General features: G+C 44.1%; 1 protein-coding gene across 3 annotated transcripts in view; it reads left to right on the top strand.

The window, feature by feature from the left end:
• Positions 1 to 19,721, top strand: part of CORIN (corin, serine peptidase) — a 185,011-nt gene that overhangs the window by 114,557 nt on the left and 50,733 nt on the right. For all 3 annotated transcript variants that reach the window (XM_045834548.1, XM_045834545.1, XM_045834546.1), the window contains exons 6-9: positions 6,133 to 6,246; positions 14,736 to 14,843; positions 16,272 to 16,382; positions 18,180 to 18,296. In XM_045834548.1, the coding sequence (XP_045690504.1) occupies positions 6,133 to 6,246; positions 14,736 to 14,843; positions 16,272 to 16,382; positions 18,180 to 18,296 (450 nt within the window). The remainder of the gene's footprint in view (positions 1 to 6,132; positions 6,247 to 14,735; positions 14,844 to 16,271; positions 16,383 to 18,179; positions 18,297 to 19,721) is intronic.

Raw genomic sequence — 19,721 nt, 5'->3', positions numbered from 1 at the left:
CTTGTCAGGGCCCCCCTGACCTCCATGCTGCCAAACCCAGTTGCCCCTCCTCTGGTTCATCTTACTTGACTGTCAGCAGCATTTGGCACGATTGATCCTTTTCTCCTCTTTGACACACTTGCCCTCACTTGGCCTCCAGGACACCATGGTCACCTGCTTATTTTCCTTCTCATTGTCACACTGGCCACTCCTTGTCAGCCTCTTTGCTGGCCTCTCCTCCTCTCCATGGCTATGAAATGTGGGGTTTTGTGGCTCATCCCTCCTTCACCTTCTCTTCACCATTTCTCACTGTTTCCATGAACGGTTTCCTCAGGGATCTCATCCAGGTACACTGCCTTCATATCGATTGGCCAATGACTCACACATTCACGTACCTTTGTCCTCCTGTCCTCTTTCTTGGACCTTGAACTTATGCATCCAGGTGTCTACTTAGCATCTCCACTTGGGTGTCTACCGGATGGGTCAGACTCACCATGTCCACGCTGTAACTCCTGATTTCCCCCCCCAGTCTCGCTCCTCCTGTGGCCTTCCCCATCTCAGTGGATGGCAGTGCCCGTCTTCTGACTGGCTGGAAGCGTGAAGTCATCATTTCCTGGCCCATCCGATGGGCCAGGAAAGCCTCCCGGATCTCCCTGCGTGCTGCGTACATGCCACATCCAGTCACGTCTCAGCGCTCCCCCTGCCCCTCCATGCTGCCATCCTCTCTTTCTGGATGACCTCTCAGGCAGCGGTGTCCAAACTTTGGGCGTCTCCGGGCCACACTGGAAGAAGAAGGGTTGTCTTGGGCCACACATCAAATACACAAGCACTAAAGAAAACTGATGAGTAAAGAAAAAAGGTTTTAAGTAAATTTACGATTTTGTGTTGGGCCGCATGCAGCCTGCGGGCAGTGGGTGGGGCTGCCCCCCCCCCCACCGCCCCCCCACAGCTGCTTGTTGCTCCTCCTGTTGCCCTCGACCCTCTGCAGCATTTTCAACACAACGGGCGGAGGTCCTTGAAAACGTAAGTCAGATCATGCCACTCTTTACTCAATCCTGGTAGGAAGTTTCCTCGTTTTGTCTAACCTATAAAGTCCTTTCAAAACCCTGTGTAGTCGGGCCCTTCCTTCTGCTCCATCTGATCTCTTCCCACTCCTCCCTCACCCCCTGCTTTCACCACAAGCCCCCTTGCTGTTCCGGACACCCGCCAGGCCTGCTCCTGCCTGAAGGACTTCGTACTGGCAACTCTGCTGCAATCTACCCCTGAGATTAGGTTAAATCCCTCACGTTGTTGAACGTGTTGCTCAAATGTCAAGTTTCAAGGAGGCCTGCTCTGGCATTCTGATTGATTTTTAGCCCTGTCTCCTATCTTTCTCAATCTGTTGTAATTTTTTCCTTCATTGCCCTCTGACCCAATGTACCATAATTTTCTTATTTATTATGCTCATTGGTATTGTCTCCCAGGAATATAACCTCCACAAAGCAAAGCATCTATTCTGTATTCAGTAACGTACCCCAAGCTCTTAGAAAAATGCAAAATTGGCCAAGTAAATGAGTGGAAAAATTAGAGAGCAACGTAAACTTTTCTGGTTCCGTATGGCAGGTGGAGGGAGGGAGTACCCCTCCCATCCCTCAGGAAACAACTTCAAATGTCCCACTAGGTATTTCTGTTTTCCAAAGGGCCTGTTCTGGATTCTGCTCCTCAACGAGGCTCAACCAAGCATTGTATTTATGTTTCCCTCCTGACGGTGCCCAGTGCCCTGCTTCCTCTCTCTGTCTCTCTCTCCCCCCTTGGGGACTCCCACTTTCTGTACGCGAAGAACTTTCTGATACCCCTTGGTGTGCCTACCCCAAACACGCTCATGTGTACCAAAATGAAGGGCCTTCCAGTTTCAGTGACTTAGAAGGCAGGGGAAGGACCACGTTTGCTTGCTTGAACATAACTTTGGGTTTTTGCACTGCTCCGTCACCTCTTATCTTTCACCCCAGTGATTTTTACTACCCCGATATGCCCAGATACAGTGCTGTCCTCAAGAGGAATTCTTGCAGAGGGTAAGAGCGATGTGGTTCGCAGTAACTTCATTTCAAGCATCATGTTCAATGAAGGATCGACAAGCTCTTAGTGCAGGCTCTGGTGATGATGCTTTGTGCCAGGCTGGTTTTCTCTTAAGGTCACATTGAACCTGACCTTCAGACTTTAAACAAGGGCTCAGAGACAGGGGGGTGAATGAAGACACTAGACAGAGATTAGTAATTTCTGAAAAAGACTCCAAAAGGTAACAATCAGAATAACGAGAACATCTGCTGATGTAAATGTGCCTATAGTACACAGGCAGAGAGAACTGAGAGGGCTGGAAGCAGCTGCGGAAAACACGAAGGTCGTTTCCGGCCATGCTTTCGGCAGTGCGTTATCAGAGGAGGAGCGCGGAAAAGAGCGGGTCATCCTCATGGGTGTGTATCCTTCTGAGTCCATGGAACCGTGAAGTCCAAGTGGTGGAGAATTGCCCTCGTCGTCCGGACATATAAGCTAGTGTCTTCGGTAGTGTGCCTTTCTATGCTGATTTCTTTGCATGAATGTTGGTTAATTTTCACATGTGTAAATGGCAGTCAGCTTTGGTGATGAAGTGTCTTTGGCTGGTAAAAGTATCTTTATCAGATGATGATTTGTAGAGTAGGTGCTACATGAAGGCAGGGAATTATTTTTATTTTCTTTACTGTTCTATTTCCAGGTGCTAGAATAATGCTTAGCACATGGTCAGTTGTATTTGTTCAGTTACAGAATGCATCTTCCATGGGTCAATCTGCTGTGTATTTAAAGCCCAATATATACCTCTTCGCATTATAGTGATGTTAGTGGAAATAGACCCAAGATTGTACAGCATGACTTTGTCTCAGGGAATCTCATTGTCGCTAGAAGGACTAAGCCTAAATGAAGGCTGTTAGAAGGTGATTGCTACAAAACAGTAAAGTTTATGGTTGAAAAATCTCTACTGAAACTTTTTAAGAGCTCTCTCAGGATATTCCTCATAAAACCTGGAGCTGACATGGAATGTCATTTCATCTGGTCCAGTTCACCCAAAGGACAGACATTTATCTTTTGTTTAGAAGCAAAAATAAAAGCAAGCTTGAACTTTTACTGACCCTTGAGCCCTTGCACTGACCACATATCGGGCGGCTGCGCGGCTGCCTCTGTGTTAGGAATGCGGGCTGGGGCTGGCAGGTCGCCCTGGAGCACCAGCCTCAGGGATCCGGGGGGTTCCACCTTCCCCTGGCTCGTGGCTTTGGGCAGTTGCTGTCTTAACCACAGGGCACTCTAGCAGCTCTATTTGCAAGCTACCACTTCCCCCAAGGAAGGTGTGATAGAATGTCTACCTGTCTACTTTATGGGCCCATTTGGAAATTCCAAATAAGATGTGTTTGAACAGTTTTATACAAATAAAAGTAGAAACTTTGATCATGGGTAAAGGAAAAATCGAACAGGGAATATATGAAAGTTATTCTAACTTTACAAAAGTAATGCTGATTAATGAAACTATGAACTTCTAAAGAAAGAATAAGGAAACAGCTGACGATGCCCTGCAACCACGGGCCGCCATCCCTCTGTCTGAGGAGCCCCACAGACAGAAGTCTGTTTCTGCCGGAGCAGCCGAGACACGGGATCGCGGTAATGAAAACAGTGTGAGCAGTGCTATGTTTTAAATTTGATCCAGATTGGATATAACCATAGCGCAAGAAATGGCTTTACTGGGGTAAAATATACAGGGTCTCAAAGCTGAAGTGTAGATGTTAGGAGACATTTGATGTTGAGCTTTCATCTACACATCCGAGGAATCACCAGGACCCTCAGGTAGGGGGTGAGGGTGGGTGGATTCAGGCACCTGCCAGTGTGATGCAGAGACAGTCTCCCTCTCAGACAAGCACTTACTCCTTGAAGTTTTCTCTTAACCGTGGAGAAGGGGTGTTGCAGAGACTGGCTCTGGCTTGTACAATCTTCGTGTTTCGTATTCTGTGTGTGGTTTCCTCTGCATGCTTCAGCAGTCTGTGTCTGTAGCTATGGGAGTGCAGGCCTGAGCTGCGTCCTGTAAGAATGTACAAGATATACACCTGTTGCCTATCTTGGCAGGTGAAGTCCCTCGCTGTAATGTGTACTGGTATGGAAGTTGTGGGGTATACTGGAAAACCAGACTTTCCTCGTTGATTTTGTGAAGGTTGCATGTGACAGCATCATAAGAAACTCACCAAATCAGCTAGGACTTAATGGCCCACAAGTCAGCCTCCAATTCCTTTGATAGCTTTGGGAAATAACCCATGAATGTATTTTTTCTTTGCCTTGTGGCAATGCATTGTGTTCCCTGGAGGCCGAGGTGACTTGTTCCCGTCCATTGTTAATGAAGAACCTCTTGGGGGCCAGGCTGTCCGTGGGGCCCAGGAACATGGGAGACGCCACAGACGTGGGCCTCGCAGCCTGGAGCGTTCGGTCTGCATTTCTTTCGGTTTCTGAGTTAAAATGTTGTACATTTCCATTTCCTGGTTCCCTTTATTAGGCAGCAAGGTTAATCTGATCGAGGAGAGGGAGGGGACAAAAATAAACTCGTGAGGGTTGTGTTTATGTACTGTTACTCTGAATTGGGAACTCATGAAAACAGTGTTTTTAAAAAATTTTCTGATTCATAAAGTAAGACATGGTCATTGTAAGAACATTTGTAAAATATAAAGAATTTGTAGAATACAATGAAGAAGATAAAACTTACTTTTAATGCTAATACTAGGGATAATCACAGGAACCTTTGATATACTTCTTTCTAGGACAATTTATATTATGCTTTTTGGAACCATATGGTATTTTTCTACTTTAACTATCTTGCACTTCATTCCATGACATTAAGTATTTTCTACAATGCACTTTTCCATAGCTGTAATGCTATTCCTTCTCAGGGAGGTACCAAAACCTATCTCACCAGTCCCTGGTACTGCACAGTCTCCTCATTATAAACCTTGATGGTATGAATATCCTGAAAAATAAAAACTTACACTTATTCATAATAACTTCCTTTTTATAAAGTCTAAGAAATAAGTTTGCTGAATCAAAGGTTATGCACATTTAAAAAGCATTTGATACACATTACCAAATATTGAAGTGTATTTTAACACTCATTTTGTGAAACAGATTTAATCTTTTATTTAAAAAAGCTTCTAGCACCCTGGCTGACATAGCTCGGTGGATTGAGCATGGGCTGCGATCCAAAGTGTCACAGGTTCGATTCTCAGTCAGGGCACATGCCTGGGTTGCAGGCCATGGCCCCCAGCAACTGCACATTGATGTTTCTCTTTCTCTCTTTCTCCCTCCCTTCCCTCTCTAAAAATAAATAAATTTTAAAAAATCTTTTAAAAAGTTTCTAGCTTTTTATCTTATATTTATTGTCTATAGTAATTTTGAAACAATTATCTGTTGAATTTTGAGAAGAAAATGAACATCATAAAAGCAAATAATACCAAAATGCCTGCTATTCAGAAAAAGCATGAAAATATTATTTGCAATGTTATGTTACATTCTTTGTGCAAAAAAATAGACTTTGACATTTTTAGCTGGCATTTTCATTAAGGCGAGGACATGCATTCTAAATGCAGGGGCATAAAGTCTGTTCTTGTGTCGAGTACATTTCAGTTAACTGTGACTTTCTCTGTACAACACTGAGTAGTGTGTAGAAGGTGAGGTTTTTTTAATGATCCCATGTATGTGGCTGATTTTTAAAGGTTTTTAAAAAACATTTCTTCGGTAAATAGCACTCACTTTGAAATATTTCCCAGTCATTAAGAAAACCGCTTCCGTTGGTATTTTCCACCCAGAAGGCGAACAACGGACGTGCTGCCCCCTTGTGGCCGGAGCCGGGATGGCGGCTCTTTTTGCGCTTTCTGCAACGTTTGCTTTGGCTTTTCTCAGGCGATCATGCTTTGTGTTTTTCCGAAGCAATTTCACAATTAAGTTTATAGAGGGCCAAAGGAAAATTGGTGACAATGAAACTGAGGGAATTTAGAAACAAATCTGTTGAAAAGCAAGGGAAGGTTTTCTTCCTGTTCCTTCGTGTCTGCTAATTTTAAAGCGAACACCCGAACAAACCCTCATTCTGACGTTGTTTTTCCGCCCTTCTTTCAGTGCTCTGCGGAGGGGGCGACAGCTTTCTGTGTGGCAGTGGCATCTGCATCCCCAGGAAACTGCAGTGTAACGGCTACAACGACTGCGACGACTGGAGCGACGAGGCCCGTTGCAGTAGGTGACAGGCTGTTTGGGGGTCGTGCGGGAGGACAGGGGTTCCATTCAGGGGCCTAGAAACCAGAGCCACGCCATTGTCACATCCTGACAACCACGGGCATTGGAGTAGCCTCCTGGTCGTTTGCCTTTCTGAAGCGAGCAAGCGTGTTTATCTTCCTGCCCCGGACAGCAGTGTTTGCTCACCTTTCAAAGGCGTGATTTCGTGCCACACTCAGCAGCAGGAGCCACCCTGGAACCGGTCCGAGATTGCAGTGTTTTTGCCTCAAGTGCCTTAAAATTAGGAGAAGGCTTTTCGTTTATTTTGTTTGGGTGAGGATTTTTGTTTTTGTTTTTAAAGCTTCACGAGTGTAAAGGTCAGCTATTTAAAAAGGGCATTTTTAATAGGAAAAGTTTTCACCCTCGTGATTCTTCGCATTCATGACACAGCAGAGGCAAAGCCCCTTGTTTGTTTGTGCTTCCTCTGAACCTGAAGACAGTCAGTGGCATTAACTGTTTTAAATCTGCGGGTCATTGGATTTGGCCTTAAGCTCCTCAATTGACTTCCTGTTGATTTGATTAGTGGTTTTCACTGAATTGATGGGTGGTTTTCCCATATTGTATTAGTCTGCGTGGGCTGCCAAACAAAATACCACAGGCCTCACGACTTGAACAGCAGAAATTTGTTTCTCAGAGTTCTGGAGGCTGGAAAGGCCAAGATCAAGGTCCGACAGGGTTCATTCAGTGTCTGTTGGGAGTTCTCTTCCCAGCCTGTAGGCAGCTGCTGTCTCCTGTGTGCTTGTGTGATATTGTGTAAAGGGAGAGAGGGCAAGAGAGAGGGGAAGAGGGAGAGGAAAGGAATAAAAGAGGGAGGAGAGGAAGATATGTAGAGAGAGAGAGAGAGAGAGATTGAGTAAGGTTGGGGGGTTTTCTGGTATGGCATCCTCTACATACAAGGGCACCAGCCTTATTGGGTTAGTACCTCACCCTTATGACCTCATTCAGCCTACGTGACCTCCTCTCAGCCCTGTCTCTGCATATAGTCATGCTGGGAGTCAGGGCTTCCACACACAGACATTCAGTCCATAACAAATACACATCAGATTCCAAGTCACTTTCCACTTTTGCAACAGATGAAAAGGAAAAATGAGCCTCAAGGATACCATGTAGGTTCTGCATCCAAAACAGAGCCATAGGCAGCTGTATTCTAGTTGCTTTTTAATGGTTATATGAGCAGCAACAGTGACTGTGGGAAAAACTGTGTTTTCCTCCTTGTAGAAGTTGCCAAGACTTTATAAGAGCTCAGAGTTGACCATATTTGAGATTCTTGTGGTCTGTTTGCCAGGTGGACCAACTTTTCTTCCATCTGTAGGGTTAGGATGCTTATTTCTCATAAATTTGGCAAGTCCATCTAACATGGTAATGTTTCAGGCCAGTGTTTCCCAAACTGGTGTTCCGTAGTACCTGACTCTTGAAAAATCCTTGAGAAAAAAAGAATAAGTTTGAGAATTGCAATCTGTCAGATCTACTTCTTAGATAGTTACAATACACAGTTGTGCTTAAAGGTTCTAAGAAATCCTGCAGTTAAAAAAGATATAAGTTGTTACTCCCATAAAAGTGATTTGTTTATATAAACCCTCACCTTTACTTGTGTGTGTACTCATTCATTCGCACCCTGACTTATCCTGCGGGCCATCCAGCATCCTGTGGGACTTCAGTTGTGTCGCTTGTATTTTCAGAAGTGTTTTCACGGAGACATTTGTTTTTATAATTTGGAATTCCCTCTTCGGGAAAACCTACGGCAGACGATTTTACATAAAAAAAAATTTTATAGGATGTATGTTTACATTAGGGAATATTGCTGTGGCCTTACAAGGAAATATTGTGCAAAGCACCTGCACTAGGGGATTTAAAACAGTTCAGCAGAATTATGTCCAACTTATGGGGACGGCGGTGAAATCTCTTGTTCCTCTCTCAGTTATGGCTCGAGTTATGGCATTATTCAAATTCTGCGTGCGCCTCTACCCCCAGCGGTGGGCCAGCACCGACTTTCTCGTTACCGTCCTCTGCTGCACTGAGCACTGCCCTTCAAACAGTAAGAGCTTTCTGCAGCATTTGGTGAAATTGAACTCGAAGGAGTACATTTTCCCAGGGCCCAACAAAGATGATCTTAATCTTCTGGAAGGCACTTAGCAGTGTCGTAGGAGCTGAGGTGTGTATTAAAGAAGATAGGGGCTTCCCTCGAGAACACAGTTCAAAAACAACCTAGTTCCGTCCACTGAGGAACAACATTCCTCAGAATACTTATGTATGAGAATGCTTCGGTCGGCATCGAGGTCTCCGCATGCCATTGTTTCTGACCTTGCAAGGCCACCTGCCTCTGCTTGTGGAGTTTTTGCATGCCTGTTCATAGAAGATGCCACCCTCCTGGGGCCGCCACCCTCCTGGGGCCCCCACCCTGTAGTGCAGGAATAGCCTCACTCTGAGTTAGTGGCGGCAAACCAGAGCATGAGGGCAGCCCACAGGCGAGATACTCCCGAGGGCAGAGGGAGTTTTGCTGGGCATTCCCAGTGAGGAGCAGAGGGCTGGGCCTGCTCCCAAGGGTTCTGGCAGAGACGGGAGGAGGAGGAGGACTGACTGCCTTTACACAAAGGAAGGGAAGGGGTATTTTATTTGCGAGGCCCCTAATCGACTGTGCTAGAAGCATTTACCTACATGATTTGATGTAATTTTCAACAAAGAAGGTATTCTTGTCACCTTCTCTACAGATGCAGAGCCAAGGCTTAAGACAATGGAAAAATCTACCAGTGGTTTCAAGTGCAACATTTGAACCCATTGTTGAATGGGTCCAAATCTAATGCTGTTTTCTCTGAACTGTACCACCTTTGACTTGCCCTTGCCCATGACAATTCAGATTTGTTAAACGATTATATTTTGATCATTCATATGACAGAAAAAAATTATTTTGGATGCTCTGTTACGCTTGGGAGATCATTGCCTATTATAGCGGCACTCCAGGTATCTCCAGCTGCTTCCTGACTTTCTCTCCGAACTAATTTTGTCATGTTTATCAGTCTCATCCTCGGTATTTGTAGAAGGAACAGGTTTCCAACCACCTGGAACAATTTAATGGTATAGCCAAAGGATTTTTTAAAATTAAGAAAAGTTTTCTTTGAAAAGTGTCTAGCTCTGTGACTTCTCCATCTCTGGTTTTCCTTGTCATCAAGACTGGCTGGCCCACAGCGTTTCCGGAGAGCCCCGCGTGCAGGGATTCTAGTTAAGGTGGTTTTCCAAATGATGCTTCTGACTCACCACAAGCGACTGCATTTACTGTATTCTTTTTACTAAGACAAGGTTGCAAGTAAATACGAGAAATATTTCCATCAAAATAATAAAGGTATTTCATTCTACACTGAAGGAATAAACTTCAGACATCTGGAAACTTCCCCTCTGTGTAGTGGCAATTGGGTTATACTGAGTTAGTCAAACTATTGAACATTCTTTTTTTTTTTTTTTAAGATTTTATTTATTTATTCTTAGAGATGGGGAAGGGAGGGAGAGAAAATCAATGTGTGGCTGCCTCTTGAGCGCCCCCTACTGGGGTCCTGGCCTGCAACCCAGGCATGTGCCCTAACTGGAAATTGAACTAGTGACCCTTTGGTTCACACGCCAGCACTCCATCAACTGAGCCACACCAGCCAGGGCTACTGAATATTCTTGAACCCCTGCTATGCATGAAGCATGTTCTAGATACCTAGTAAATATAAAGACTGTTAAGACATGGTTTCTTTCATGAGGCTTTAAGTACAATCAGGGCAATAACATAGAAACGTAGAGATCATCGAATGTGGTGTTTTAGAACAATACGGTAGAAGAGACATCACACAGCAGCAGGGGAGTAGGAGTGGCGTAAACAGAAGGGTAGGTCCTGTGAGTTGGTGAAGAGAGCAGGACTACTGGGGTTAAAGTGAGGCTTTGGACAGAGTTGATGCTTGGGTACCGTAGACTAGTGGTTCTCAATCGGGGACAATTTTGCTGCCTAGGGGACAATTTACAATGTATGGAGACAGATTTGACTCTCACAGCCGGGGGTGGGGCGGGGTGGGAGTGGTGCTACTGGCATTTACTGAGTTGAGGTCAAGGGTGCTGCTAAGCATCCCGCAATGCATAGGGTGGCCCCTCCTGCAACAAAGAATGTGCAGTCAAAATTGTCAACAGGGTTGCAATCGAGAAACCCTCCTCTAGAGACGGAAGTCAAACAGGCAAAAGAATCCAGGTAGGTGAGTTGCCTGACTTCATCTCGTAGCTCTGCTATTAATGAGCTGTGCAACCCGGGGCAAACCATGTAACCTCTCTGGTCATCGAAAAATGCGGGGGCTTAGCCATTAGGCATCCATACTTGAATCTTGAAATGAGGCAACACATGTATGTTTACAGACTCGTAGGGATTGAGCAAACTGAGTGGAACCCTTGATAAAAGGTTTTCTGTTCTTTATTTTTCTCCCTTATATTTAATGATAATTTTAAGAAACAAAAGTTAACAGTGTGAGATGCCAAACGGAAATAAATATTAACATGCAAGAACTTCAGAGGTAACATTTTATATCAAGCTCTTGTGAAGAAAAATAATCTGTATCTGCAAAAACATCTACCTCAGGTCATGTAAAATTATACTTGTATTGAGCAAGAAAATCACAGCAAGCAGCTTTTGAAGTCTGATTTGTTGGCCCCAAATTGTGCTGACAACATTTCTTTTCAGTCCAAATAAACATGTATTCCAATAAAAGGAGGCACTGTGATCTTTGCCATTTGCTGTGTATTTCTGGCTGTGCAGAGCGTCTGGTGGTGGCACAGACCTTGGAGAGGCAGTAACACGTTGTTTTTCAAATGTAGCTAATTTTGTAGCTAGCCTCTGAGAAAGGCTTCTAACCAATTAAGCCATAACAGTGGAGAGTCGAATCTGTACCTGTGTGAATAATGAGGAATTTTTTTCTTTAATGCTTGTGTCATCTTCATGTATGAAATAATTTAATAAATGACAGCATTAATTTAAAACTATCTCAAATGAGGTCTTCGTGTGAATTGCTGGGGATCCTAGAATAGGCCCCACAGAAGACATGTGACTCTTTGGAAATGTTTGGTGTGTTAGACTCTGAAAGAAGTATTTGATGCCCCAGCCCTATAATCAAAAGAAGTGAAGCATACAGCTATAAACACAACAAAATAAAACACACACACACAACTAACTCATATGGTTTAAAATATGCCACCCCTGCACCCTACCACCACTTTTGGGGAACACGAGTACTTTTGCATTAATGGTCAAGTTGAGAACCCTGGTTACTGCTGATTCTAACATACTGCTTCAAAAGGTTCCACAAGAATAATTTAGATGAAAACAAAACAAAAATAAAAAAGACCTTTTACAGCTTCCCAAGGCAATGTGTATATATGGATGCGCAAATTCCCCAACTCTGTGTGGTGGGCAAGAACACAAATGCCATAGCCGCTTTCGACTCAGCTAGTGTATGTGTAGTGGTCCCAGTCAGCAGTAAGGTGCAGGGTGGGGAGTTAGCGCCCTCTGCTGAGTGGGAGGAAATAGGACAGTTCTATCAAGGTGAAACTAGAACCTCTTTTTAGTTCTTATATTTTACCTTATAATGGTAACTCTCATTTGAAAATTATTCAGCCTGGGGGAAATGACAAAGAATACTTACAGATTTATGCGCGTGTATAAGTCTGAGCATATGTTATCCACACGTGTGTGCACATATATATCCGCTCAATGAAGGTGCTGAACAGATCATCTTTATCACCCATGCTGTTTCTAAAATGGTGTGATGCGGAAAGTATTTAAGTGACATAGTTTTAGAAGAATAGAACTCGTTGTCTGAAATACAGGCTTCTACCTCAGGGGACTGTCCTGTTGACCACTGGATTCTTGGTCTTCATCAGACCAGTAGAGCGGCCCTCGAACCTGCCCTCCTTTCCCACCTCTCCCTGTTCCCATTCCCTCTGCCTGACGCCTTGTGTGTGGGGGGGGGGTGTTAATTCCATCCGCACTGCGGAGACTGCCCACCTACCAGGGTCTCTCTCCAGACTTATGCATCTATTTTTGCACTTAATTCTCTTCAAATAAGGGAAAAGACAAAGCAATTAAAAAATCAAGTTCCTAGTGTCGCAGGTTCGATTCCCAGTCAGGGCACATGCCTGGGTTGTAGGCCACGGCCCCCAGCAACCACACATTGATGTTTCTCTCTCTCTTTCTCCCTCCCTCCCCCCTCTAAAAATAAATAAATAAAATCTTTAAAAAAAAAGAAATCAAGTTCCTATTGAATGAAGGCTTCTTTATATATATTAAACATTTTTACAATTTTGTTGAGGAATAATTATAAACTTATTCCATTTATTTTTAGTAAATTTATGCAGTTGTGCAATCATCACCACAATCCACTTCTAGAACTTTTCATCTCCTCCCCATCTCCCCACCCCCTGCCTACCTGTTTGCAGTCAAGTCCCCAGGTAAACACGGCTCCTTCTCTGGCTACAGAAAACCACTGGTCCAATTTCCATCTCTGTAAGTTTGTGTTTTCTGGGAATTTTATAAATGGGTCACACCATACGTAGTCTTCGTGTCTGGTTTCTGTCACTTAGCATAAGTTTTTGAGGTTTAGCTATGCTGTGACATGTATAAGTAGTGTGATACTTTTCATTGCTAAATAGTGTTCCATTGTGTGAGTGTACTGCGTTTGGCTTATCCATTCACTAGTTGAGAGTTTGGATTGTTTCTACTTCTCTGGCTTTTGTGCATAGTGCTGTTATGACCACACCCACACTAGTCTCTGTGTGGGTAGATGTTTCATTGCTCTTGGGTAGATTTCTGTGAGTAGAACTCATGAGTCATGTGAGAAGGTTATAATTAACTTTATAAGAAGCTGCTATGCCACTTTACAAGGTGGTGTTATACTTTCATATTCCCACCAAGAGAAACTCAGAGTTTCGGTTTCTCAAGACCCTTGTCAACACGTGGCATTGTCTTTTTTAGCGTAGCCATTGTGGAGGTATGTAACAGCATCTCATTGTGGCTTTTATTTGCATTTCCTAAATGGCTAGTTGTATTGAATACCTTTTCAAGTGCCAATTTGCCATTTGTATGTCTCCTGTAAAGGCTTTCAACTTGACTTTTCTGCTAGTTTTTGGTTGGGTTTTCTTATTACTGAGTGTAAGAGTTCCACATGTGCTCTGGGAGTAAGTCCTTTATCAGATACACGGTTTGCAAATCTTTTTTCAGAATACGACTTCACTGTCTTTTAGTTTTCATAATACTATTTTTAGAAGTACAATACTTTTAACTTTGTGAGGTCCAGTTATTAATGTTTCTCTCATGGCCTGTGCTTCTGCTGGCATACCTAGGAATTCTTCGCCTAACCCAAGGTCACAAAGATTTTTTCCTTATGTTTTATTCTGGAAAGTTCATAATTTTGACTTTTACACTTAAGTCTATGATCCGTTTTGAGATAATTTTTATGTATGGTTTGAGGTAAAGGTCAGAGTTTCATTCTGTACACTTGAAATCGAATTATGGAAGATTTTGTACATTTGAAGTCAAGTTGTTACCATTTGTTGGAAGAATATTCTCTTCCCATTGAATTGTCTTTATATCTCACATACATTATTTTATTAATCTCTATCTTCAAACCCTATTAAGTACCTGATCGCATGCCAGTTTTGTAGATCGGTTCACAGACTCATAGATTTTTAACTAATACACTCAAATTTCCACAGCTAGTAGATGGCAGAACCAGGATAGGAGTTCTGGTTGCCCAAGTGCAAGACCTACGTGTTTGTGAAAATGTCCTTGCATGCTCTTTATTCCAACATTAAACTGTGTGCTTCCTCAGGTTACATACCACTTATTCTTATTTTGCCACCATAATAGAGGACAGTTCTTGCTTATTTAAGGGTCATGTTATGAAACCCTCATCTGACTTAAGTGATAATGTTTGTGTGAAAGTAAGTAATGACTCCATAACCTAAATAAGTTTTTTTCTCTCTATTATGTTTATGCTTACCATGGACAAAACTAGACTTTCATTATAAAAGAAAGATTTTAAGGAAATAACTACTTATCCTCTATTAAAGTCACTGATTCTGTATGAATATGAACTTCTTTAGGAACTATGATGAATTGAGAATGTCTTTTCCCATTTTTGACTATGAAGGAGCTTTCAGGTGTCATAAAGTGAAAGTCATGTAAAGACTCAGAAAGTGGTAAAAGCACTGGCTTGGGAGCTAGGGGGTCCTAGTCCTGGTTCTGCAGTGACTTGTTCTGTGACCTTGAGCAAGTGACTGGATTTCCCTCTACCACCGTCTCATCTCCTGAAAAACAGTAGATGTGAACCGTGCTGCCGCTGTGGTTTCCCCTCGTTGCTCTGCTTGTATTGCACGAAGTACCACTACAACATCGTGTTCCGTTCTGATGACGCACGAGCGGCTTCTCTCTTTTGCAGATTGCAGTGAGGATCTGTTTCACTGTCACACAGGCAAGTGTCTCAACTACAGCCTTGTGTGTGACGGGTATGACGACTGCGGGGACCTGAGTGATGAACAGAACTGTGGTAAGGAGCAGTATTTTCATTTAAAATTGCAGAAATTCATAGCCAAGAACTTGTAACTTATTAATGTGATTATTAGCAGGTTAAATGATAAAATGGTTGGTTTCTTAATTTTAGAAAAGGGAGGTTTTTTCAACTACTAGTCTCAATGATGTCTTATGTGTAAATGTATGTAGATGTTTCTACATAATTTATGTGTAAATATGGTGCTTTTTGCATATGCAGCCATACTAAGAAAGTGCCAAGGAAGTGGAGGGGAAAGGCAGCTACAGGAAGTTCATATGTTAGTATTACCATTTCCTTGAAAGTGTCTGGTTCTTCTGTGGCTCATGTTTCAATTCTGAGCTCTTGAGCAAAGCTTTGCAGACAGATACATTGTTTGTCCCTTGATCCCCTTGGTATATGTAACCAAAGACCCCTCCTTTGTTTGCTCACTAAGCGATACAGAGATGACTTCTGCAGTAGTGGCACGCAGGGTTAAGATACCATGTTAATTTTATGTACAAACCTGATCTTACCTTTTAAAGAATGAACCTACCTTTTAAAGGGTCATGTTCCATTTTGAATGCCATCTCGTGAAATTAAAATCAGCAAAGTTCATCTTGCTTATTTATGTATTTGACTTTGTGATTAGTGTTAGCATATTTATGTAAGCTCTCACTGAGTGAGGTAGGAACTTTGTAACATGAACAAAAGGGCCAGCCGGGACGACGATGAGGGGCCCTCGGCACATGGTACGAGATCATAGTTGGCCTTAGAGAACATAGGGAAGGGTGTGGGAAAGAACACCATCCGAGGAACGCCTCTGAGTGGCGTGTGCCAGAAAACACGGCAAAGCTGTCACAAATACATCACGGCAGGTCTCTGCGGCAGGTCTCTGCCTTGTGAAACCCCAATCACAGTTCTGTTTATTTGAGCCGGTGTAAACATCTCAAAGGGGCGGGGCCATCAAGGGACATGTACAAAGGACACATGGACAAAACCAAAGAGGGAAGGATTGAGGGAGGGAGTGGGGGAAGTGACGGGAGGGGGGGAAATGGAGACAACTGTACTTGAACAACAATAAAAAAAGGGGGGAAAGAAAACATTCAATTCTTAGGATTATACCAAGAAAAACAAAATAAAATTTGAGGCAGTGCAAAAAAAAAAAAAAAAAGGAAACATTAACAAAACAAAAAGCAACAGAAATCCAAACTGGGATCCCGAGAAAGCTGGACCGTGTCTCACCCGACAAACAGGTCGGTCACGGTGACGGTGCCCAGTGGGCACGGGCATGGGTGGGAGGCCGACTGTGCCCACCCGGCATGGGAAAGCGGCGGAAGCAGCTGGGGCAGTCGGAGTAGATGCTCTTCAGTGGAGCCACGAGCGGACAGTCCCAAGGGTTTGCCGCGGGGCTTCCCCGCATCCTCGTGGACGCCCCCTTTCCCCCAGACTGCAGCCCCACGGAGGAGCACCGCTGTGGAGACGGCCGCTGCATCACGACAGAGTGGGTGTGCGACGGTGACCACGACTGCGTGGATAAGTCTGACGAGGTCAATTGCTGTGAGTGCCCGACGGCTTTCGTTTTCTTGTTTTTCCAGACCAGTGTGCTCAGGGCTCACAGTCTAAACAGCCTTCGAAGGGGAAGATTCTTGCCCTCTGGTCCTGGCCCAGAGAGGGAGCTGAGTGGCGTGAGGACAGTAACGATGTGGTGCCCCTGACTTCCACACTCTCTCCCCAGAGCCTCCAGCTTCATTTGCTCCATCTGGCCGGGGGAGCGGGGGGCGTCTGTTTTCTCTCGCGGCTGCCGGTGCCTCCTTTCTGCACCTGTGACTTTGTCAAAGGGGCGTTCTCCCCAGAGGCTGGGGCCTTTTCTTTCCAGGCGGTATGCGAGGGGTTGAGCTTCCTAGCAGGAACCTCCAAACATGTGCTCAGGCACAATTTGTGGGAGAACATGGAGCCAATTGTGATGAAAGAGAGCCTTCAGTGTTCATAGACTTAAACGGAGACTGGGATGATAATTACACCGTTACTGCCTGTTGTGTTCTGGGTGAGCGAACAGTCCTCAGGGAGCGGCTACACTATCTAGCTGATAAAATCAAGTATGGAGATTAATTCCTTAGAAACTACTGTGCCCTCAGAAGAGAATAATAAAGTGATTGAGTAGAAGCAGTTAGATGTTATAAGCAAGTAATTTGACCTGAAAGAGTTAATATGCACTTTATGAATAGTCAATGAATTAAATTGTTGATTCCATCTTTTGCTGTTCACTAAAAGTAGAAAAAGATGATATATAGGAGATTGAATATTTAATTTGCCTATAATGTGAGGCAATAATAGAAATGCAGGGTGAATGGCTTTTATTTTGATATGATAAACATCATATACATTAAGAAATGCAATGCCCAGCTTTCCCCTTTCCTGAGCTGAACTTGAACCGGAGTATCGCCTGAGTCTTCGCTTAGTGGCTCACAGTGGGCCAGAGCAGACTGCGTCTTGACTGATCTGGGGAGAGCAAGGACATGATGCTCACGTATAACGATTCGGGTGTTCAGCCTTGATTCAGTCACAGGGAGTTTTAATGTTCGGCAGTAACTCGGCGAGGGCTGAGGTCACATGAAACATGCTTTCTGGTGCTCTGAAAGATAGTCGTGATAGAATTTAGACTACATTTAAGAACTGGAAGATGAATGGCCACTAGACCATCTATTTTCAAATGTCAGACATCATAAGCAAGTGTCAAAATAAAGTGTTTATTGTATGTTAGGTGCTGTACACACTCTTTCATGTGTCATACTTCATTGGCTCATCAGGGCAGGTTGTAAGGGATGAAATGCTGGGGCCAGGCGTCCGAGAAACTTGCCTGCACATTCCAACCCTCCCTTTCAACAGCCACGTGCCTTTGACACAGCCACTGCACTCTCTGCACTTCAGTTTCTCTGCTCTAACCCAGGTGGACAGTATCTGCCTTGCAGGTTTGTTATGAGGATTTGAGATTAGATGCATAACACTGCTGGCAAAGTCACTGCCATACAGTAAGCCTTTAATAAATCGTGCCTTTTATCCCAGCAGTATCACTCCCACCATCGTTAATACTACTTCCCATCCTGAGGGTATTAAAAAAAATCTGTAGTTAGTACTATTTAATAAGACCCAAGAAGTTTTAGAAAGAAAACTTTCCATTTCAAAGATACTCAGAGTTTTAAAAATGAGTGATGTATTGATTCCTTTGGACAGAACGTTCAGATATTCAGGGCCCTTCATTTCTTGGCACAGCCAGGCGAACAGGAGCTGCTTCTGTGATCTGCAGACGGGGAGAAGTACTAGTTCCTAACTGAGTACCATTCTGGCCTCTCCTAGCCTGTCTCAGCCAGGGGCTGGTGGAGTGCAGAAGCGGCCAGTGCATCCCCAGCACTTTCCGCTGCGACGGCGACGAGGACTGCAAGGACGGCAGTGATGAGGAGAACTGCAGCTACGGTGAGTGTGTGTGGTGAGTGTGTGGTGAGTGTGCGCTCGGCCTGGAATGCGCCCCGTTGGTGGCCCTTTCCCTGGGAGTGGCGCACGGAGGTGTCTGAGGCTTCAGTAGGATTCCCAGAGAAGAATTCCAGATTGCCTGAGGCAGTGGTCCTCACAGCACTGGTCAGCGGGGAAACCCCCTCTGGTGGGTTTCCTCCAGCAACCGACAGGGCAGAATCACTCCTGGGCTGAGGAGTGGAGGGAAGAGCGTCAGCAGCACGGGGAGTGGGAGGAGATTCCGTTGGCTGATGGGGAAAGAGAAAAATTGAGTGTATAGTATTCAACGAAATTAGATTAGGTTCCAGTTAGAGGGAATTGGCTTCTGAAATGCAGTGTAATAGCCTCCTGAAGTCCCCGTGTTCAGAGCAGCAGTCGAATGCCTCACGTTACCAGGCAGTAATCTTAAATACACTTTTAAAGGGGTGTGATTTCCATCTGTGAAATGCAAAGAGTAAATCAAATGAAGTGGTGTGTTAAAAGGTGGCCATTATCGTCAGGAAAGAAAGTTTCACACTGATCGTTTTCGGCCCCAGTTTGTGTGGAAGGACCTGTAGGAGTACAGGCAGGTGAGACCCTTGCTGGGCCCAGAGATCGCCACGTCCATGTGTCTGCGACCTTGCCCAGCCCATCGCCCATCACGCCTGGTTGCTAAGACTGTGGATCAAAGCCCAGGTGTGGTACCTGTGATCGGAGACCTTTGGCAGGCCAGTTACTTAACTCCTTTTGCCTCAGTTTCTGTGTCTGTAAACTCGGAATACAGACCGCTTCAGAGTGCGGGTGTGTGGTGGGAACTCCATTGGTGTTGCTATTATCATAATACGGCCTTTAGGTTGAAGCGCGTCTTGGGCTGTGTCTGTCTATCAGCAGCTAATGGCATTGGTCTCCTGCAGATAAATTAGTTTTGTCATAATGAATATTGATCATTAGAGTAGCTTTCATGAGAAAAGCATTCTAGACCTAAAGGGAGAGCCTTTTCATCATGGATTTATTACATTAAAAACTACAGAAAGAGGGCTAAGTTTTATCAGATTTAAAATTCAGAAGGAAATCCTTTTGTAGCCACAAATACCGTATGTATATCCACAAAGAACCTCTCTTTGGATCAAGTTATTCTTTCTTCCTACACAATTCAACTCTGAAATAATTTTTGGTTCTTCACTATACAATGGCAAGATTTATAAATTATTTTCTTACAGGTGTGAGATGTAAGAATGCCACACAATAAAATGGATCAAAAGTAAAATCTTAGCATCTTTATATTATTTACTCTAATGAATTCAACTTAATAAATGTGTATTGTGGTGCCAGTACGTGGTCAACTGCTGGGAATTTAGTGGCGAGCGAAACAGCTTTCAGCCCCTGGGGAAGATGGACGTATCCCCGGTA

The sequence above is a fragment of the Phyllostomus hastatus genome, unplaced genomic scaffold, assembly GCF_019186645.2.
Source record: "Phyllostomus hastatus isolate PE091 unplaced genomic scaffold, TTU_PhHast_1.1 phas_contig_196, whole genome shotgun sequence".
NCBI classification, from domain to species: Eukaryota; Metazoa; Chordata; class Mammalia; order Chiroptera; family Phyllostomidae; genus Phyllostomus; species Phyllostomus hastatus.
The sequence above is the reverse complement of the archived record's forward strand: the minus strand, read 5'-3'. Positions and strand labels throughout refer to the sequence as shown.